Here is a 22,978-nt window from a genome sequence, read left to right as displayed (position 1 = left end):
GGTGGATTTGTAGATTGTTGACGGATGGATCCCATTTTGTTGCAATACGGGTAATGTCTCAGGCAAGTTGTGCTCAAAGGCATTGCCACGGAATTAGTACTGATCCTCATCAGCGGCAGTGATGGAAATAATTAAGCAATTCACCGCTGCCCTAATTGTGTCCTCACACTTTCTCCCAAAGGAATTCTTCAAGCTGCTCCAGATCATTTTTATCATTTACATTTTAATTCTTCAATTATTTGTTTATTTGTTGATTCTTTAATTTCAAGGGGCATGAATATCCTTAATTTCTGATGACATACATGTAAATAAAATAGCAATAACAGACACCAAAAATTACGAACATGATTAAGACTTCTGGATTATTTAAAACTGTCTTCTTATTAGCTGCTCCCTGCTGTTCAGCTCAGGCCTCAGTAAAATAACATAGCATTTAGGGATAAAGATGCAGCCCAGTAACCCACAACTGGAGGCCAAGATGGAGAAGATCTCCACAGCCACCATGTATTTGCCCTTGGTGCTCAAGTAAGTTGGAACAAAGGAGAGCCACACACTGCAAAACACCAACATGCTGAAGGTGATGAATTTGGCTTCATTGAAACTGTCCGGCAACTTTCTAGCTAGGAAAGCCACCGTGAAGCTGACTATGGCCAGTAAACCCATGAATCCCAGGACACAATAAAACATGATAGTGGAGCCTTCATTACATTCTAGTATTATTTCTTCAGTCATTGAGTGCATGTCAACATCTGGGAATGGGGGAGAGGTTGCCAGCCACACAGTACAAATTGTCACTTGTATAAGGGAGCAGGAAAGAACAATTGAGGTTCCCAGTGGCTTCCCTACCCACTTCCTCATTCGGGACCCTGGCTTGGTGGCCATGAAAGCTAGAACCACAATGGCAGTTTTGGCCAAGATGCAAGAAATTGCCACTGAGAAGATCATGCCAAAAGCAGTTTGTCGAAGGAGGCAGGTGACTTCCTCAGGCTGGCCAATGAAGAGCAGAGCACAAAGGAAGGAGAGCAGGAGGAAAAGGAGGAGAATATAAGTGAGGTTGCGGTTGTTGGCTTTAACTATGGGAGTATCTCTGTGCTTTGTGAATATTTGAAGCACCAAAGCTGTGATGAAGGAAAAGAAGAGGGCAAACGTGGCCAAACTGATCCCCAACGGTTCTCCATAAGACAAGAATGTTTTGTCTTTGGGGAGGCAACCATTCTGTTCATTGTTTGCATACTGATCTCCAGGGCATTCTGAACAGTCGTCCATGTCTGAAAAAGAAAAAGAAATAAACATCTTATTTTTAAAAAAGTTATTCTGTCCCCAGTTTGTCACAATGCACCTAAGAGATACCAGAATGTATATTTGCTACTTCCATACTGTTTTCCCACTAGAGAAAGGAGCTTCTGATGCACAGGTAAAATTAAAGTGTGTGATGCATTCCTTACCCTCCTTGTTTGAGATCTTCCCTTCTGGACATGGAAGGCAATCATAGCAGCAGAATGGCTTTCCTTCCTTCTTGTTCTTTCTATAACCTACATGACAATTCTCATTACACAGAGAAGTGGGTTGTGCCTGTTCATAAATGAAAGAAGGAAATCGTTTGGGACGAGGATGAGATGGTGGGACAGTGTTCTCAAAGCTACCAGCATGAGTTTGACCAAACTGCGGGAGACAGTGAAAGACAGGAGTGCCTGGTGTGCTCTGGTCCATGGGGTCACGAAGAGTCGGACATGACTAAACAACTAAACAACAAAAATCTTATCAAATTAGAAAATGTTCAGGTGAAAGCTTATTGGGTCACAATCTCATGAAATTTCTCAAGTGTTTTTGACTGACAGTTGCAATAGAAATTATTGAAATTCTGCCCCGTCGAGGTAGTCTAACCACTGTTCCTTTAACTTGGAACTTGCAAACTATGCTTCCAATGGTTTCTCTGGGAACATTCAGTGCATTTGTTTTCTTTTTGTATACTTGTATCTTTTTTGTGAAGGGCGATGATCTCTTGTCTTACCTTCTTGGACCATTCTACTGGCTTAGAAATATGGCTAACATACAGCAACATTTGACATTCAGCAAACCCCTTGCGATTTCAGGTATTTCATGTGTTAGATAGAGCTAGAAATAAGATAGCTTTCCTTTTATCAGTGCTTCAGCCTGATATTTCCTTCACAGATCAAGTCTGATAATTCTGATAATTGATGATTCAATGTGTTGCAATGAGACAGTTTTGAGACACTGAGCAAAAAACTAGAGAAAATCCAGAACAACTTCTTACCTGGTTGAACCAGTTGGGCCACATGATACCATCATCATGAATGATTAACCTCTTTTCACGGGGAACTTGTGGGTCCATTGTTCCAACTTTGACTCTCAGAAAGGACTGATTTGGGAATGTGACCCAATTTATTACATCCAATCCAGCTACTAATTCCCCATTTTGGTCAAAGGAAACTTCCTCCCCAACACTATTATTAAATGAAACTCTTTCCAGAAAGTGGTGGACCTAAGATTGAAGAGGGAAAAAGCAATTAATGAAGATGCCAAAAATAATTAAATATTAGTAATATTGGTAGAAATAGAGTGCTTATCTTTAGCATTTAAGAGGTATAGTTCATGGTCTCTTTAAAAGATGTATGTTAGTGTCTTTCTCCCTCTGTTTTTAATGAGTCTCTTCTTCAAAAATGGATGGAGCTAAAAGGGAAGAAGGAATTAATGAGCAGTGCTGCTTTCTAGAAACAGAGGTGCTGGATCTCACCACAAACGCCTCCCTCGTTCCCTTGGAATGGCAATGGCGCCCCCTGAGAGGAGAGAGAACTGAGCTCCCCTGAGTTCTGGCTGAAAAAAGCCCTGCTCATGAGCATATACAAAAGAGCAACATTGCAGAACACAAGATTTATTTTAAATGTTTTCTGAAGGATACTTTCAATCGTAGCAATGTTTATTGTGGTGGTGAGATGTGGTTCTTTTAAGAATTACAGTTAGTCTTGGCCTAAATTTCATAGAAATTAGACCACAAATATTAGACAGGACGTTCCTTCAGATAGGAGGATAAGCTGTGTAGATAAGCTGCTCATCACTTTCCAGGGATACAGGGCTGCCTTTGTACAAATAGTGATAGCATGATATCGTGTACCTAGCCATCTACAGTCATATTTTGCTATTCCAAGGACAAGTGAACCCACTTTAAAGTGATGGCAGAATTTCATCCATTATGTTATCCTAACCATTAGTGGATAGTCATTTCCTCCCCGAGAGGAAAGAGGAAAGCCAGTGCCCCCACATCATAGCGCAGTCCTGGCCGTGCCACACCCGCCAACCAATCCAGTCAGCCAGGGGGAGGTGACTTGCTGCATTGAAGTGGCCGTGTGGCTGGGGATCACCTTCTTGGTTTCAGGCCTTCGTTGTGGCCTTAATTCGCCCATTAATCTAAAATACTGGTGTCCATGTGTTTTATTATTCAACAACTGGGGGACGGTTCAGGGCATTGACATGCAATGAGTTTCCCCTACTGAAACTCCAAGGACAACTGAACCCACATGTGATGACAGCATTTTAGTGATGGCAGCATTTCATCCATTATGTTATCCTAACCATTAGTGGATAGTCATTTCCTCCCCGAGAGAAAAGAGGAATGGATTTCCCTTACTGACAGAGGTATTCAAGAAAAGTCCCCCTTTTAGCTCAGCTCCAGAGTTGATTAAAGACATCTGTATTAACTGGAAGACAACATTACCTGCCACGGCTGTTGATCTGTAAGTTTCCATCTTGCTCCACCTGCCATTGCTCTGCAATTTAATTTTGTGGACTGCATGGTGTGCAAAGCATGTGCCAAAATATAGATTGCATTGTAAATGCTGTAGCTGTGGGCTGTCATGCTCGTTTCAAAAACAGACCCAGGAAGACTCTCAATATTCTCCTCCCCAGTGCAGAGTTTGTCATCTTTCTTTTCTAAAGCAGGGTCGGGAAAACCACAATTAAATGCCTCTTCCCAGAAAACCCTGAGAAAACGATCTTCTTTTTCCAAGGTAGGATTTCTCATCTGAATAAATTTCTGGAATCCTGGAAGATCCTTAGAGTGAACTGCAAAGGATAGAGCCCCATGGAGGAATGTGATGTCCCAACCTCTTTGAAAGGGAAATGAAGTGAAATCCATCTGGGCTGTCATAATCCAGACTTTTGTCTTTCCTTGTACTAGCACATCATTTGTATCTGCAAGTCTGGGTAGCGTTCTAATTACTATAATTGTTTGAATTTCACCATGCACAACCACAACATTGGCAGTACTTCCCACAATAATGTTCATGGTTTTCAAACCTTCTTCCACCATTTCATCAAACTCACCAGAAGAGGTAACCTTAGGGAAACTTTCTATATAATCAAAGCAGATACCCTTCTGGGCAAACATAGGGAGAACATTTTGTACAAATCTCTCTCCAGTGTCACCATGGAGAAAAAGCACACCAATCCACACCCAACGAAAATGCAGCAGTAACTGGAGGATCCCCTCGTATTGCTGAGTCCCATCTGGGAATATCCAGTGGGTGAAAAGGGCTTGAATGTCATTATTCGTCACTGGAGAAAAGCCATAGAGGAGCTAAAGAGCGTCAGTGTTAAAATCAAGGGAGGAAACATAATAATAATAATAATAATAATAATAATAATAATAATAATAATAATAATTTATTATTTATACCCCGCCCATCTGGCTGGGCCTCCCCAGCCACTCTGGGCGGCTTCCATAGAAACCAAAAATACAGTAAAATCACACGTTAAGAACTTCCCTGAACAGGGCTGCCTTAAGATGTCTTCTGAATGTCAGGTAGTTGTTTATCGCTTTGACATCTGCTGGAAGGGCGTTCCACAGGGCGGGCGCCACTACCGAGAAGGCCCTCTGCCTGGTTCCCTGTAGCTTTGCTTCTCGCAATGAGGGAACCGCCAGAAGGCCCTCGGCGCTGGACCTCAGCGTCCGGGCAGAATGATGGGGGTGGAGACGCTCCTTCAGGTATACTGGACCGAGGCCGTTTAGGGCTTTAAAGGTCAGCACCAACACTTTGAATTGTGCTCGAAAACATACTGGGAGCCAATGTAGGTCTTTCAAGACCGGTGTTATATGGTCTCGGCAGCTGCCCCCAGTCACCAGTCTAGCTGCTGCATTCTGGATTAGTTGTAGTTTCCGAGTCACCTTTAAAGGTAGCCCCAAGTAGAGTGCACTGCAGTAGTCCAAGCGGGAGATAACCAGAGCATGCACCACTCTGGCGAGACAGTCCGCAGGCAGATAGGGTCTCAGCCTACATACCAGATGGAGCTGGTAAACAGCTGCCCTGGACACAGATTTGACCTGTGCCTCCAAAATGACAGCTGTGAGTCCAAAATGACTCCCAGGCTGCGCACCTGGTCCTTCAGGGGCACAGTTACCCCATTCAGGACCAGGGAATCCTCCACACCTGCCCGCCTCCTGTCCCCCAAAAACAGTACTTCTGTCTTGTCAGGATTCAACCTCAATCTGTTAGCCGCCATCCATCCTCCAACCGCCTCCAGACACTCACACAGGACCTTCACCGCCTTCACTGGTTCTGATTTAAAAGAGAGGTAGAGCTGGGTATCATCCACATACTAATGAACACCCAGCCCAAACCTCCTGATGATCTCTCCCAGCGGCTGCATGTAAATGTTGAAAAGCATGGGGGAGAGGACAGAACCCTGAGGCACCCCACAAGTGAGAGCCCAGGGGTCTGAACACTCATCCCCCACCACCACTTTCTGAACACGGCCCAGGAGGAAGGAGCGGAACCACTGTATGACAGTGCCCCCAGCTCCCAGCCCCTCAAGACGGTCCAGAAGGATGTTATGGTCGATGGTATCAAACGCTGCTGAGAGATCCAGCAGAACTAGGAAACAGCTCTCACCTTTGTCCCTAGCCCGCCAGAGATCATCAACCAGTGCGACCAAGGCAGTTTCAGTCCCATGATGAGGCCTGAATCCCGACTGGAAGGGATCCAAATGGTCCGCTTCTTCCAGGCGTGCCTGGAGTTGTTCGGCAACCGCTCGCTCAATCACCTTGCCCAAGAATGGAAGATTTGAGACTGGGCGATAGTTGGCCATCGTGGCCGCATCTAAAGATGGTTTTTTAAGAAGCGGTTTAATAACCACCTCTTTCAGTGGGTCTGGGAAGGCTCCCTCACGGAGGGAAGCATTCACCACCCCACGAAGCCCATCGCCCAGTCCTTCCCGGCTAGCTTTTATAAGCCAGGATGGGCAAGGATCCAGGAGACAGGTGGTTGGTTTCACTCGTCCAAGCAGCCTGTCCACATCCTCGGAGGTAACAGTTTGGAATTGATCCCACTCAACTTGACTAGACAGAACTCTAGCACTCTCCCGCCCCGGCCCTGCTCCCACGGTGGAGTCTACTTCTTCCCGAAACTGAACGATTTTATCTGAAAAAAACTTTGCAAAATCATTGCAGGAGAACATGTGGCCCGTACTGGGCCCCGATGTTGCAGGTGGTTCCGCTAAATTGTGAACCACCTGAAAAAGTCTCCTGCTGCTGTTTTCTGCAGATGCAATAGAGGCGGTGAAGAAATTCTTCTTCGCCATCGCTATTGCCACTTGGTAGGCTCGACGTTGAGCTCTAACCTGTGTCCGGTCAGATTCGGAATGAGTTATCCGCCACCGGTGCTCTAGCCGACTCAACGATTGTTTCATTGCCCTCAGATCCGTGGAAAACCACGGGGCTGTCCGGGCTCCATGCAATCGGAGAGGGCTCTTCGGAGCCAAACAGTCAATAGCCCTGGTTAACTCCGCATTCCAGCGGGCCACCAGGGAATCAGCTGAAAGGCCATCAACATGGGATAAAGCATCCCCTACCACTCTCTGGAAACCATTTGGATCCATTAAGTGGCGGGGGCGGACCATCCGAATTGGTCCCACCTCCCTGCAGAGGGGATGGGTCACAGAGAAGTCCAGTTGCACCAGGAAGTGATCAGACCATGGCACTTCTTTTGTTTCGCTTTTACTTAGTGTCAGATCACCAACATCCATAGAGGTAAACACCAGGTCCAAGGCATGTCCGCGGCTATGGGTTGGGCCAGACTTATTCAGGGACAGCCCCATGGAGGCCATGCTTTCCACGAAGTCCCGAGCGGCCCCTTGTAAGGCCGTGTCGGCATGGATGTTAAAATCCCCTAGGACGACCAAGCTAGGTGTCTCCAGGAGAACATCTGCCACGACCTGAAGCAGCTCGGGCAGGGAATCCTTGGTGCAGCGGGGAGGTCGGTACACCAAAAGGAATCCTGTACTGCCCCTATTGCCCAACTTCCAGAACATGCACTCGGAAAACTGGGTCTTCCCAGTAGGACGCCTGGTGCAAACTAATGACTTCCTAAAAATCACTGCAACCCCCCCTCCCCGCCCACATGACCTGGGTTGCTGTGCGTAAGAGAAACCTGGTGGACAAGCAGTGGCAAGGACAGGCCCATCTGCTTCATCCAACCAAGTCTCTGTTACACATGCCAGGTCAAGTCCTCCATCCATGATCAAGTAATGGATGGCAGTGGTCTTATGAATCATTGACCTGGCATTGCACAGCAGCACCTTCAGGTCATGTGGGTATCCCTTGCTGATTCTAGTATCCATCCGGTCAGGACCAGACCCGGAGGCAGGAATAGTCCTCAGACAACGACTAAACCTGCCCCCTCTGTAATGACATGGTCTAGTCTTAGCGTAACTCCTCCTCCTACCCGTGATCACTGAGATCGGTTGCCCCAGTGCATCCCCCCCTGCGGGACATGCCCCAGCCATTTTGTGGGCTGGGGCCCACTCCCCGGCAGCCCTGACCCCTCCCCCTAAGAACAAAATAACACCTTAAACAAACAAACAAAACCAATAAAACAATACAAACAAAAAATGTAAAATTTACAAAAACATCCAAAAAAAAATTCCCCAAGCCCAACCAAACATCCATCCCACCCCCACCCCCCACATACAAAAAATCCAAAAGAAATTTTTAAAAACATTTTAAAAACACTCTGTGCCCCTCCAGCAGTAACAGCAACTGTCCTAGTGAGGCCTGTCAGGCCCCGCCCTGGGCCAGGTGGTAAGTGGCAGGAAGGAGCAGGGCCCTCAGGCACTCACTCAGGGGAGTCCTCCTCAAGATGATAACAAATGCTGATATCAAAACACCATTTAGACTCGAAAGCAGATTTCAACATATTAACCAGGGGGATTCAGCTTTTTGTTTATTTCTGATATTTTAGAATCTACTGTTTGGGGAAATACTTGGATATTAATGTCTTTCCATCAAATAGAGCAATTTAGCAGTTATGTTTATGTATCTAAAGGAGGTTACAGGAAAGAACAGGTAAATAAATGCTTGTTCATAGAAAACCCTGATAAAGCTTTCTCATCGGAATAAATTACTATTAACCATTCCTTGAGTTAACTGCAAAGGATAGAGAACCACAGAGGAAAGCTATTTCCCACCACCTTTGCATGGGTTATGATATGAAATCCACCTGGACTGTTCTATTCCAAACTTTTGCCTTGGTTTGTATTGGTGCATCATCTGTTTCTGCAATATTGGGCATCCTTCTCATTATCATAATGTTGTGATTTCCAACATTCACACTACTCCTAGGAGCTGAGGCAGTTTCATCCACGCCAATGTATTTTTTGAGGGGGCTGAGCCCCCTCAATATTCAAGGGGCATCCAGCTCTTCATGGCATCACACACATGACGTCAGGGTGTCATGCTGCACTGCACATGGGCCCCCTCAATCCTCTTCAGAAGATGGCACCTCTGCAGGATCCCGTCTGCTTGGGTCTCCTTCCAGTCAGGAGGGGAGAGATCTCCCAGAAAGAGAAGACACCCAAACCCGTTAAGGGGGCTGGGTGATCCACTGGGGCTGTTGTGCTATTTGGAGAACCTCAGGAGTGGGATTGATAGAAGGTGGGGAAACTGACAGAAATACTACCTTGTATAAGAACCAAAGTCTGAAACTGTAACATCTATGCAATTAGGTTTAAGAAACTGAAGTAATGAAACCGGAAATGAGCTGATTGTTTACCAATTGTAACATCAAGCTGAAAATAAGCAACTGCCATTTTAAATAAGCTGTACGTTCACTACCTTCTCTTGAAGCCCGTAACATCCACTAAATTGAATATTAATAAGTTAACTGTTTCCTGAAAGAACTTTATCTCCTGATACATCTTTTGTCTTACCAACTTTATTCTGCAAAATAAATCTTTCTTATTTGTTCAACTTCTACCTGAAGTTGACCTTTGCTTCACACACGCTAGATAACCCATGGTGGTTATAGAGTTTTACTGAGGGGGATCTGCTTCAGTAGGATTCAAATATCACTTATTTCTCTTGATTTGGAATGTTAAAGTTCTTTTGGGAAATATACAAGTGATCTTTCAGCCCGGCATAGCAAGCATACAGTTGTGCTACCACAGGCAGCAGACGTTTTGTTACAGTCCTGCACAGAAGTAAAGTGTCCAATGAGGAATTCTTCCACCTGAGTTTTTCAGGAGGTGTGGAACTGAAGCAGATATATTTTCCACAACCCGCATTTTTGGTTGAAAAATACCAACCTATACCCACTATTTGCCATTCCCTTGATATATTGTTCCTCAAGATGGTGGGTCACAAAAACATTCAATTACCAGCTGGGAACCCAATGAGTCTTAGTCAGAGACAACTGTAAATGGCTTTCATTATGATCCATATTCCATGCAAACCTCTTACTCTTGGCATCTTGTACATAGACAGGATGGTTGACATGTGGAGACATAAATCAGGTTTCGGCCCCCCAATGACAGCCTTTGGAGTCTCCTGAACATCACACTTGTAGTTGGGGAGGAGTCTTTCTTGGCTAGAGAGAAGTTCCATGGAGGCTTGGTAGGTCCAGCTTGCACTGAAATGGCTGTTATAGATGTGGAATCCCAGAGAGATATTGGGCAAGATTTCAGGATTTTCATTTATCTCTTTCACAGCAAATGCCAAAGCCAGGATATGCTGGTAGAGTTGTGTCACTGGCCTGCATGGAGAGGGACATAGTGCATAACAATTCACATTCACAAGCATAGAAAGTGTATGGATATATTGAAACACAAACCTGGATGTTTTGCTATGCTGAACATCTAACTCCTGCTACGTCATAGATGGCCTGGCCCTGATTGCTACTAATTTTCTTGTACGGAAGAGGAGGACAAAGTCTGGTTACCAAAAACTTATAATAAATTCACCTGTAATCTGAATGAATTACCACTTGGCTTTGATTAAAATCAAATATTAAATAAGAAATCCTTAGCTCACCATGGTAAATGAGCAGAAAGCCTTAACAAAGTAAATGGGGATATTACTTTTTATGCTGCCTTACAAACTTTTTAAAAAAACCCTGAACACTGGTATAAGCCTACCATATAACAAGAAAAAGGTTATCACACACTGCAGTAGTGAGTTTGAATTATGAGATTTGCCCCCATGTCTCATAAACACCAGAATTACATGGGGGGGGAGGGGAGGGTGGTAGAATTCATCATACACTAGTGGCCAATATTGTGAAAACATTTTGGAAAGTATGTATCTTTGTAGAAGATTACGAAAAGCTTGGCCCATCACTCAAGATCCCAAAAACCAAAGTGCTGCACCAAAAAGCACAAAACAACCCTTCTGCAGTGCCACAAATCCAACACAATGGTGTAACGCTGGAAAGTGTTGATAACTTCTCCTACCTAGGCAGTTATCTTTTCTCAAGGGCCGTCATTGATGCCAAAATCCAGCATCGCTTGAGCTTTGAAAAAATGCACTTTCTCCTGCAGGGTGTTTGAGGACTGGAACATTTGCAGGGCAACCAAAATGCTTGTTTACAAAGCTATCGTGCTACCAACCTTACTGTATGCTTGTGAAACATGGAGGACTTATAAACGCCATCTCCAACTCCTTGAAAGATTCCCTCAAGGGTGTCTCTTGAAATTTTTACACATCACTTGGGAAGACACACAAACTAATGCCAATGTACAGGAAGAAGCAAAAATCACCAGTGTTGAAGCAATGATTCTTCAACATCAACTTCATTGGACTGGTCATGCTGTTTGGATGCCTGACTATTGTCTTCCGAAGCAACGACTCTATTCCCAACTCAAGAATGGAAAGCGTAATCCTGGTGCTCCAATTGGAGAACAGCTTTTAAGAAAGGTGCCATGGACTTTGAAGACACTCGAACTCAGGATGAAAGTGAGAAACACGCTAAGAGGAAGGCATGTTTGGCAAACCCTCACCGTGATCAACTCTGGTCCGGAAATCTCATTCCTCACTGAGGAAGGCCATGAGAATACAGAATTGAACTCCACAGTCACATACGGACTCACTGTTAAGACCGTCTTCATGAAAGACAATCTTACGCAGCTACGAGTGATCACCAAAGGAAGCAAATAGCCAAATAAAATAAGTTATGCACACAAAACCATAATAAAGGGTATTTCATAACTTTTCACCATTTATGTTAATGTAGAAACGTTTTGCTGCAATTGCAGCTCTGCAGTGACATCCCATGGAGTAAAGCAAAGATTTTAATTCACCAGGCGTTTTAATGTGAAACCAAGACTGTATGACTGTTTCTAAAATATGTGCTTTATTCCTTGGTTGCTTCTGACTAAAAAGTTTATTCAATCAGCTCCACAGATATTCTGTTGGATTCAGGTCAGGGCTATTCAACACAGTTTGTGGCATTATATTCTGCATTAGATTATCTTTCTATTGATATACTGTAGAAGCTCATTCTAATTTTATACTTTTCTTATGAGCCATCAAACCTTAGAAATACAGCTTTGCCTAATGTTTGCCACAATTTTGACCACTGGTGTAATGAGCATCACCTTCATCATATGTCAAATGCAGAAATATATTCATTACAGATATACAATACAGCTTTTAAAACACACACACACACACACACACACACACACACACACACTTCCTTACATAATGTCATCGAAGAGTTCAGGTGTAGGAGGTTCATTGAAGGCTATGCTTGAAGTTATATGGATTTGAGACATAATGCCAGCAATAACAACATCTCCAGACTGGTAATATTTGTGAAGAATAGGAAGAGGGTCACGGATGGAACAGGGAGCAACAGCAGCCTTGCACTCATCTGGAGGAAGCAGCACTGACGCCAACATCATGGAAAGTACCATCCTGCACAGAGTATTGTAGGAGCAAGAGGAAACTTGCACACAGTCTGAGGCAGCAGCACAAATACCAAGATTGCAAATATTACCATGTTGCAGGGAATTTTTTAGGCGACAATTCATCTCTTTGCACATTGTCATCTGAGTGATTCTGAGCAGCAAAGTCTCACTGGGATGGTTACGAAAGCCAGATTTTTGAAGGGAAAAGAATGAGTGATCAGTCTGACACAGCCCTTGGTGTAAGGCCAGGCTCTGAACATCGAAGGAGATATTAATAGTATCTGCAAGTCTTGATTCGTAGTTTTCATGCAGCTACTGGAATTCGCCAGAGAGTCAACGGAATGATCGTGATTACTTTGATAATTACAGCAGACTTAACCAGCTTCTCAGTGATTTTTATTTGGGGGGGGAGGGGGAGCATGTTTATCACATAACAGCCAAGGTCTCAGCTGGTCTTCCTTTGCAGGGAGAGCAATAAGGGTTTATGGAGACTCAGCATAAAAGAGAAAAAAAGTTACCCAGAAAACTACTTAAGATGAAAATATATAATAAAAAAATTAATGCTTTACAGCCGATTTTTCAAAGAGGTAACAAAAAAAAGCCTTTGCATAACCTTTAGATCAAGTACGTTACCCATTTTATCAACAAAAAATTGCATTACATTAATGAACACCATATGGACAGACCATAATTTTCAGTTGAGAGCCAGTGAGATGTAGTGGTTAGAGTGTTGGACTAGGACATAGGAGACCCAATTTTATTACAGTGGTACCTCGGGTTAGAAACACTTCGGGTTACAGATTCCGTTAACCTGGAACTAGTACCTCGGGTTAAGAACTTTGCCCCAGGATGAGAACAGAAATCGTGTGGTGGCAGCGTGGTGGTAGTGGGAAGCCCTATTAGCTAAAGTGGTACCTCAGATTAAGAAGAGTTTCAGGTTAAGAACGGACTTCTGGAATGAATTAAGTTCATAACCAGAGGTACCACTGTACATCCAATGCAGCTACTAATTCCCCATTTGTATCTGTCCTACATGGAGAAGATAAATTCAGAGACTCTGGGACTCATTTGCAGGGAAATGACTACTAGCGGGTAACAAATGTCATTCAAATGTTTTGAAGCCCCACTTGGAAATGTGGCAACTTCACGTTGTGAAGCCAGGTGGACGTGTACATACATGTGTATCCACAGGTGTAGGATGACGGAATGACCGCTCCCCGCTAAAAACGGGGGGCGCCCTTTGCGTGGACGCATGCAGCCCCTAGATCTGGAGCGGCTCCACCAGCATAGGCTTGGCTTTGCCTTCCCTCAGGTGGGATACCTGGAGGTCTCCGCCTACCTCAGTCAGTTGTCCATAATGTTCTCCCATGTTATACAGGATTCTGCAGCTACATTCTGAGATCAGCAGCTTTTCTTGATTACATATAAATAAATACAATACAGCTTTTACCTAAATATATAAAGAATAGCCTTGGCAGAATTTACGTGTTTCACACTGATGATCTCTCCCCATGAAGGGATATACCTTTAGCACCCTAAGAATGGAAGATCAGTGTATTGACAGGATAACAAATTGACAGAACAACTTTATGGGGTTAAAAATTGGTCTCAGCTTTATTGATTACAGATGTAGGTTGGAGGCTTTTTCTGGGAATGAAAAAGATGAAAAGGATGAGTGTTGAGAAATACAAGGAATTACTTTTTCTGCTTTTCATTCAATTAATGCCAGCAAACAATGCAAAAATTAAAAGCATCGACACAAGGTGATTCCTATTTGCTCCTCAGAATTAAGTGGTCTTTGCTGTTCAAGTCGGGCCTCAGAAGAATGATGTACAATTTGGGGGCAAAGATACAACCCAGCAAACCTGCGCTGGAGGCCAAGATGCAAAAGACCTCCACAGCCACCATCTGCTTTCCTTTGGTGCTCAGATAAGAGGGAACAAAGGACAGCCAAACGCTGCAGAACACCAACATGCTGAAGGTGATGAACTTGGCTTCGTTGAAACTGTCCGGCAACCTCTTGGCCAGGAAAGCCATAGTGAAGCTGACCATGGCCAGGAATCCCAGATACCCCAGGACAGAATAAAACATCGCAACAGAACCTTCGTTGCATTCCACAATGATTTCCTCCAGCAGAGAGTTCATGTCCACATCTGGGAATGGAGGAGCCGTACAGAGCCAAGCAGCACAAATGCTGGTTTGAACGGAGCAGCAAGCAAGAAGAACAGAGTTTGTGAGAGATTTCCCCACCCATTTCCTCATCCTGGATCCTGGTTTGGTGGCCATGAAAGCCAGAACCACCGTGATGGTTTTGGCCAAGACACAAGACACAGCAATGGAGAAGATGATGCCAAAAGCAGCTTGTCGTAAAGAGCAGCTCACTGGGTGAGGCTGGCCAATGAACAGCAAGGAGCAGAGGAAGCAGAGCAAGAGGGAAGTAAGCAGAGTGTAGGTGAGGTCCCGGTTGTTGGCTTTGACAATGGGAGTGTCCCCATTCCTAGAGAAGACGCCAAGTATCAAAGCTGTGAGCAGAGAAAACACCAGAGCTAAGGAAGCTAAAACGAACCCTAAAGGTTCTGCATAGGAAAGAAAATGTTGGCGTTTGGGGATGCACTGATCTCTGTCCTTGTTTGGAAATTGGTCATCTTGGCATTGGAAACAATAATCCATATCTGAAACAATGAGTGATATATGAGTTCCAACAAATGTTGCATTAACTATTTGGTAATTAATTAATTAATTAATTTGGAAAGTGGATATTAACAACTGTTTGTACAATCTCCAGCCACTATACCTAATGTGCAATAAGCTCTACATTTTGATGGGCCTAAGGTGCATGGATTTTTCATCTACTCTGTCCTTCATCTGGAGTTAGTGATCAGAAACATTGGCTTTGATTGTACCCTTAGCTAGAGTTGGTCACAATTGTTAGTTGTACAATGCAAAATAGTAATACGAGATTCATTGGAAAAAACTGAAAGAGATATTAGGAATAATTTTTTATAGTAGCAGATGATGTTTCTTACCCGTCTGATTTGAAATCATCCCATATGGACACGAAGCACAATCATAGCAACAAAATGGCAACCCCTCTTTCTTTTTCCTGCTGTAGCCTGGCTGGCAGCGATCATTACACAAGGCAAGGGGCAGCACCTAGCCATAAAAAGAGGAGAAAATGTAGCTCTCTTGTGCCTTGTAAGCAACACAGTTTTAACCAAAATGACATCAGTTGGCTGATTAACATTATTCCAGAAAAGTCTGTTGTTTCTATAAATATTATTCCCAATAATATTGGAAGTTAATAAGAAGGGATATTGAATTTTTAATCTGCATAAAGATGGAGGATGGAGAGAGGACAGGGAAGACAACAGACTTTGAAATAAAGGGGGGTGGGAAAGAAGGTAAAATAGGAAGCACATACATTAGGCTCAGAGAAGCACCACAAAACAATAAATCTTTCCAAACAAATTTGTAACTTAGCCTCCCCTTGTCTTCTGAGCTTTATACTTGGGTCAGTATAATTTACTCCTATAATACCGCATTTTTAAAAATCCAATGGTCCCACCTGATTAAAAGCTCTGTGCCATGTGATGGCTTCCTCATCCATGCTGAAGTCTATGTTTTGTGAATCTTGTGGAACTACCTTTCCTACTTTCACTCGGGAGAAGGTTTGGTTTGGAAAAGTAACCCAGTTAATAATATCAAATCCACCTGCTAATTCCCCCTTCTCATCAAAGGACACTAAGTCACCAGCACTGTTGTTAAAGGAGATACTCCTCAAGAACGAGTGCAGCTAGGCAGAAGAAAACAAAGGCAAAGTTTTAAAAAGGAGAGCTTTAATGGATTTTAGAAACAAGAAGTATCCATGAATATATTCCACACAATGCAAAGTAGTCCAAAACTGTGCCATCTACAACAGTTTGTGCACCTAAGTATTTCTAGCAAGTACAGCTGGCCTGCCATTTGCGTGAGGGTTCAGCTCTGGGGTCCGTGTGCAATGCCAAAATGGTGCCATAGAATCATAGAATCATAGAGTTGGAAGAGATCACAAGGGCCATCGAGTCCAACCCCCTGCCAAGCAGGAAACACCATCAGAAAACTCCTGACATATGGTTGTCAAGCCTCTGCTTAAAGACCTCCAAAGAAGGAGACTCCACCACACTCCTTGGCAGCAAATTCCACTGTTGAACAGCTCTTACTGTCTGGAAGTTCTTCTCCCATGTCAGGAAGCCCTGGAACTGCCCCTCCTGCAAGGTGGGTGTGCAGGGAGAAAGGGACAAAGAAATGTGGGGCAGCTCATGGTGGGTTTTCCCTGATCTCCATTTGTTTATTTACTTCTCCCAACCAACGTAAAATGAACATAACTTGCAGCTCCACTATAATCAATGAACATCACTGGAAGGGAGTTAAAAAGCAGACCAGGCAACCACATTTGAAAATGGCCGTATATGTTCCTCTTTAGTGCAGAAAGAAATGCAGCTTCTAGAAAATAGTTGGTGTTGCTGCACAGAATGGGTGGGCAGTCATGGGAAGAAACAAACCTTAATATTTTCAAACATATTCTTAATTCTTGATAATTCCCATTTCTCTTGCTCAACTTTGCAAAGGTTTATTCTGAATAGGAAATCTTACCTGCCAAGGCTGCAGTTTTGGAGGATCGAGCCCACCTCTGCCTGCCACCATTCTGCGTTTTGACCTGGATGAGTGCATCTGATGTAAAGAATGTGCAATGGCATAAACCGCATTATAGATACTGTAACTTTGGCCAGTCATGGTCATCTCAAAAATATGCCCAGGAAGGCTCTCCAGACTCTCATGGCCAGTGCAGGTCTTTGTGTTTTCCTTGTGTCCATTGGAAGCAGAAAATAAACAGTTGAATGCCTGTTGCCAAAAAGCCTGGAGGAACCCATCTCCATTTGGAGAGTTGGGGTTCAGGGTCTGAAGGAATTCTTTAAATCCCTGGACTTCCTCTGTGTGAATTGCAAAAGACAAGGCACCATCAAAGACTTGTATATCATAATATCTTTGCATTGTTTCTGAAGAGAAAGCCCACTGGGCTGTCAAAATCCACACGGTGCCTGTAGACTTCTCTGCAATGTCTTCAGCTAATGAAAAGAAATATTGCATCCATTTCACAACTGCAATGGTCTGAGGTTCTGCAAACAGAACTAATATGTTAATTACTGAGGCTACCAGGAAAGTGGACTTGGTCCGAATGCGTTCCAAGAACCTGAAATTATCTAGACCCTGAGATATGGCTGGAAGTTTATCATTGAAAGCTGAACAGACTCCATGCCGGGAAAGCATTGGCACTAAGGTTTGCATAAAGGTCTCTCCATTTTCATCATCGGATGCCACAATTCCTACCCATGTCCACTGGAAATATAGAAGTAGCATGACAATCCCTGCATATTGATATTTCTCATTGGGCACCGTTCGGTAGAATGTCTGGGGCTGCAACTCTGGCCTTCTCACTTCAGCTAATACACAGTAAGCAATCTGGAGGAAGAAATCAATCCCACAAGAATTGGAGAGTTCTAGCTTACGGTTTATAAATAGAGGCACCATATTTTCTTATACTTTGTGGTGATGTGCACCACTAAAATAATGCAAGATCTGGACCTATACCCACAGGTTCTGTTGGGAAGAAAGAAGTACAGCTCAACGGAACTGTGGAGGGATTGTCAGTTCAGAAGCTCTTTTGTCCTTGGACATCATTGTCCAGGTTTGAAAAAGAAAACGTTCTTACCTCCTTTGCCCGGTCCTGGCACAAAGAGTCCTTGAGAAAGAGTACTTTGCAAAATGCTGCTTTTATTCTTAAAAAGTCTTCTCCAACTACAACCGACAGCTTTATACATATCAAACACAACCAGCTTTCTACCAACCCACACCACACGCAATCAATGACCACTCTATGTATACAGGTATAAGTAGGTAAAAGGTTGCATGAGTCATGCAGGCTTTGCCGATTCATTGAACACTGCTGACACATACTGACTCAGTTCCTTTTGTATTAAAGAAACAGCAGCCAATTTTAGGCCGTGACAATCATGGTATATTTCATAAGTGAGAAACCTGTGGTTCTCCAGAACTTCCTGGACTCCTTGACGATTGAGCAAAAGTGGTTGGGGCTAGTGGACAAAATCAGAACAAGCAACTCCCTTGGTTAGTTAGAACCATTCTGATGAGACACAACTAGGGATAGGAGAGGAATTGAGTTCAATGAACATCTTAATAATTAAAAAAAACCACCTGATTCACAATTCCTGAAACAATTGGTGAGCCAAAATGCAGCTGTCCTCTGACATTTGTACATCTCTGAATTTTGCAAATGACTTCTCCGACCAAAAGCAAAGATTTATATTAAAATGACACTGGTCACAAAAGTGAATACATTAGTGAAAATGAAATAAAAAAATATATTACAGTAGGAAAAACAGCTGGGAAATCTGTGGATTAGCCGGAACTGCTTAGGAGGAGCAGGGTTTCTCTGATCTCTTGCAGCTGGCCTTGGGCAGCTTCCTGGGAGCAGGAGGAAGACTCCTGCTGCTGCATTTGCCCTGTCCCAACCTCCCTGCTGCTTCCCAGTGACACATGGGAGACAAAGTCTGACAAGCACCAAAGCCCCTCTCCTCCAGCCACTAGTGCATATCTTGCCAGATGTTTTGTATCGTTTATATATTTTCCTCTCACACTTCCTTTTTCAGAAAAATGAACCAAAGTAAAAGAAAGCATTGAGAATCCAGAAGATAATTATTGTACCTGAGGCAGAAGAACTTGACAGCCCCCAGTATTACTATACCTGTGGAATCTTGTAGATGCTTAAGACAGTGGCAATGTGGAGGGAGATGTCAGAGTTAAGTCCCCCAATAAAAGCTACCTTACTTTTCTTCTCACATTTGAAGTTGGGGACAATCCTTTCTGCGATGGACAGAAGTTTCAGAGTGTTCTGATAAGTCATCCTTGCATTTAAGTAGCTATCATAGATGTGAAACCCAAAGGTCATATTCGGGAGGATATTACGATTCTTGTTTATTTCTTTCACAGCAAACACCAGGGAGAGAATATTCTGGTAGTACTTCACTTCATCACTAATAAAAGAGTTATACAGTGGTACCTCAGGTTACAGATGCTTCAGGTTACAGACTCCCCTACCGCAGAAATAGTACCTTTGCTTCAGGACAAGAACAGAAATCATGTGGTGGCGGTGCAGCGGCAGCTCAGGTACCTCAGGTTAAGAACAGTTAAAGGTTAAGAACGGACTAACAGAAAGAATTAAGTTCTTAACCCAAGGTACCACTGTACTACGTGTCAGAGGTATTCTCCTCCTCTCCCTCTTAAGCACATTGGTAACTTTCTGGCTCTCTCTGGCAAATCCCAAAAGATTAAAGAAAACAAATAAGCTAACAAACAAACAAACAAACAAACAAACAAACAAACTATATATCCATTGTGTGTCTCAACAGTTGATAGTTGACCCCATGGACAATATTCAGTCAGCTTTAAGAATATTGCATCTAAATAGTATTTAATTTTGTACAGAGCATTCATATACTGAAACACACATATGTAAATAAATCTGTTATTTGCAGCTGTACCACTGGTGCCTAAAATTGTGGGTCCTCGCAGGTGACTAAAGCAAACAGCTATTTTGCTACTGCTGGGAGGGGGTACCTGGTTGCCACATCTTTCTCTTACCCCTTTATTTCCTTTCAGCAACCAATGGACACTTACTGGAAGAGAAATTAATCTCTGATCTGCGGGTGTACCACTGGTGCCTAAAATTATGGATCTTCACAGGCGGCTAAAGCAAACCGCCATTCCTCCTATGTTAATTTTGCGAAGGGGGACCTGTTTGCCACATCCTTCTCTTAACTCCTTATTTCCTTTCAGGAGCCAACAGACACTCACTGGAAGAGAAGTTCCCAAGTCTGAAATTCTGACTGGTGCCTCTCAGATAGTAAGTGTTTGGTGTAGGTGGGGAGTAGAGACCAGAGCACATCAGATGGAACAAATTCTATTCTTTCATAGTAACTGAGTTTCCCTCCTTCCCTCCTTCAAATAAAATTGTGGCTGTACAAAAAATACTGTAGCCAATGTTAGTCATACTCTAATAGATCAGACTAAATTAGGTTTATTAATTTCAGTGGGTCTACTCTGCAAATAACTCAGTTTCGATACTTGGTTTTTTTTACTCAATATGGTTTACATTGTATAGCAGAGAATATGATCCAAATTCTATGTTATTCATATGTCACATTCATCTGTGACTGTCAGATTAAATGATAGTGATTGTGAATATGAAGATATAGCTTTGCTGCAAAGGAACACAGATGTTAATGGTGTGAAAGGAAACACAGAGGGAGGATGAGGATGAAGTTGGGAGAAAGTGGTGAAAGCCATGGGATCAGGTGATGAGAAAGCAGAACAGGCAGAAGATAGAAACCCCAAGAAGTGGAATAAAGCAACAAAGAAGAAGGATGACCAGATCACAATATCAAAAGAAAAAAATATATGTTTCACATCCTACTTGATAAAAGTGACAGGGAAACGTGTTCTGAGCATGCTAACGTATGTTTGGTGTAATTGTAGCATACATGAGCTCACCAAGGGTACCCTATGAAGGATAAAAAATTTTACTTACAAAAGTTCATCTATAAGCTTTGTGTTTGGGTGCTCATGGAAATCCATTTCTTCAAATAAAAAGCCGAAATAAGAAACAATTCCTCCAATGATTAGGTCCCCTCTCTGATAATTCTGGTATGGAAGCTGGAACGGCTCCATCATGGTGCATCTAGCAGAGTGTTCCTTGCTCTCAGTTGGAGGCAATTGTAGCCACAGGAAGAGAAGAATCTGCAGCAGAAATGTTTCTACCATCTTGGGGCCAACAGGGATGCCGAAAGTCAGATTTCTATCTCATCTACCATAAACTGCATTACAGGAACTCTCACTGAATGACTCTGGATTATTTTCATAAAGGGAAAATGCCAATGATCTGATTCATGAAAACCTGCATGTTCAGAATTTCTCATCTGGGCTCTAAATGACACAGGATTTATTTTATATACACTTTCACAATCTGACATTGATTGTGTTCATGGTCTGAAAAAAGTGTACAGGGGATTTGGGAAGATGAATGATAAATCCCAGCAATTTGAGATAATTACTAGTTCCAAAGTTATCTCCCTAGAGCACTGAGCTCTGTGACTTATAGTAAGATGAAAATAATGATGCATATTTGTTATTGAGTAGTGCCCTGGTAATTGCAAGCAGTCCAGCTGCAAACTGGTGTCTTGAACGGAGGTTCCTGGTTTCCCCAACACTCTTCTTCAGTCACACCTGCACCATTTCCCCCAAATGTACATGTGTCACCAATGAAGACATGATTTTCAGGATTTTCAGGGAAGTTTCTTATATACCAGTTAAGGGGACAAAGGGAAGGTTTCAGAAATCCCACATTGCATGGGCTGACAGCAGGAACTGACTTGCTATTGTATATAAAAATATATGGATCAATGCCTATGGAAGTGGAGAATTTCCTTTTGTCATCTTAGAGGTGGAGAGCAATGTGAGGTGACAATGAAGGCTTAAATGCAGTGGTACAACTTGAAACATACATGTGGGAAGGGAAAGGGCAATAAGATCATGAAATTGACAGAGTGACTGACAGAGACAAGCTGAAGGTTAAGTTCCAATATTTACCTTTTTATAGGGTGGGGTAGATAATATAGAAGATCCTTCTTGAGTTTTCACTGTTACCCCTCAGTGGGAGAATGGTCTCCCTCGGAAGGCAGTTGCCTTTTATTCACTGGCTGTTTTTAAGCAGCGATTGGATGGCCATCTGTTATGGATGCTTGAGTTGAGCTTGGACTAGATGACCCTTGGGGTCTTTTCCCAACTCTGCCATTCTTTGATCCCATGATTCTACCCAGGATTTGGTTTCCTTGGAATGAGGGACAGCAGAGACTCAGTCGTCTTTAGGATATATTGTTTATTTAAACATATATACAACCTTAGGCTACCATGGAATGGCTCACAACATTAACACCCCAGAAGACCTTGTTTCTCTGATAGCTACAGCCTTGGATTAAAGAAGACATCAAGCATGTCTTTCACTTTGAAGTTTCTGCTTGCTTCCTGCCTTCAGCTCTCTCTCACACACCTTCTCTCCTCCAGCCACATGAAGGAGGGGATCCATGCATTAGCCCTCTGGCACAAAGCCACTTCCTTCCTCTTAATAATGACTCAGACTTAGGGACAGTTATGCCCCTTGCCCAACTAAATGAACAAGGAGATGCTCCATTAGATGTCAACACTTGCTGGGTGCAGAACATAGAAGCAACTCCGGATTCAGAAAACAGAAGGAAGTCAGGTACGCATCCTATACCTCTACCAAGAAAAAGCTCAAAATGCTACTTCTCTCCAAAAGGAAGACATCTGTACAAACAACAGAATAACAGCTTCTCTGTAGAAAAAATAACAAGACAAGTTACCCAAGGCATTAAAGGACACATCATCAACAACAGATAGACAAACACAGTTATACTTTTAACCCAACAGCAGCATAGTAACTGGTTTCCAGTCCATCATGAAAGAACTAGCAATTATGCCACAAAACATTTTCCATAGCAGAGGCCTGTCCCATTACACCACCTGAGGAAAGAAGGGGAAATGCTGCTGTCTCCCGAACTGACTCAGGAGATGACACAGCATGGTTGCCGTATGTTACTAACATTAACAGTGGCTTTCTTGCCAACAAATTCTTATATCTCACCCAAACACC

General features: G+C 43.2%; 2 protein-coding genes and 1 long non-coding RNA gene across 3 annotated transcripts in view; 1 reads left to right on the top strand and 2 right to left on the bottom strand.

Annotated features, from left to right (window-relative positions):
- Nucleotides 1-22,978, top strand: part of LOC310751270 (vomeronasal type-2 receptor 26-like) — a 249,162-nt gene that overhangs the window by 74,610 nt on the left and 151,574 nt on the right. The window lies entirely within an intron of this gene.
- LOC310751424 overlaps nucleotides 1-22,978 on the bottom strand; it is a 226,988-nt gene that overhangs the window by 183,831 nt on the left and 20,179 nt on the right. The window lies entirely within an intron of this gene.
- Nucleotides 367-2,353, bottom strand: LOC310750922 (vomeronasal type-2 receptor 26-like; the record flags this gene model as incomplete). Its single annotated transcript, XM_083589319.1, has 3 exons — nucleotides 367-1,268; nucleotides 1,446-1,572; nucleotides 2,276-2,353. The coding sequence occupies 3 exons, from the start codon at nucleotides 2,351-2,353 to the stop codon at nucleotides 367-369; spliced, it is 1,107 nt and encodes a 368-aa protein (XP_083445445.1).

This window comes from Podarcis filfolensis (assembly GCF_964270895.1).
Source record: "Podarcis filfolensis genome assembly, chromosome: 16".
NCBI classification, from domain to species: domain Eukaryota; kingdom Metazoa; phylum Chordata; class Lepidosauria; order Squamata; family Lacertidae; genus Podarcis; species Podarcis filfolensis.
The sequence above is the reverse complement of the archived record's forward strand: the minus strand, read 5'-3'. Positions and strand labels throughout refer to the sequence as shown.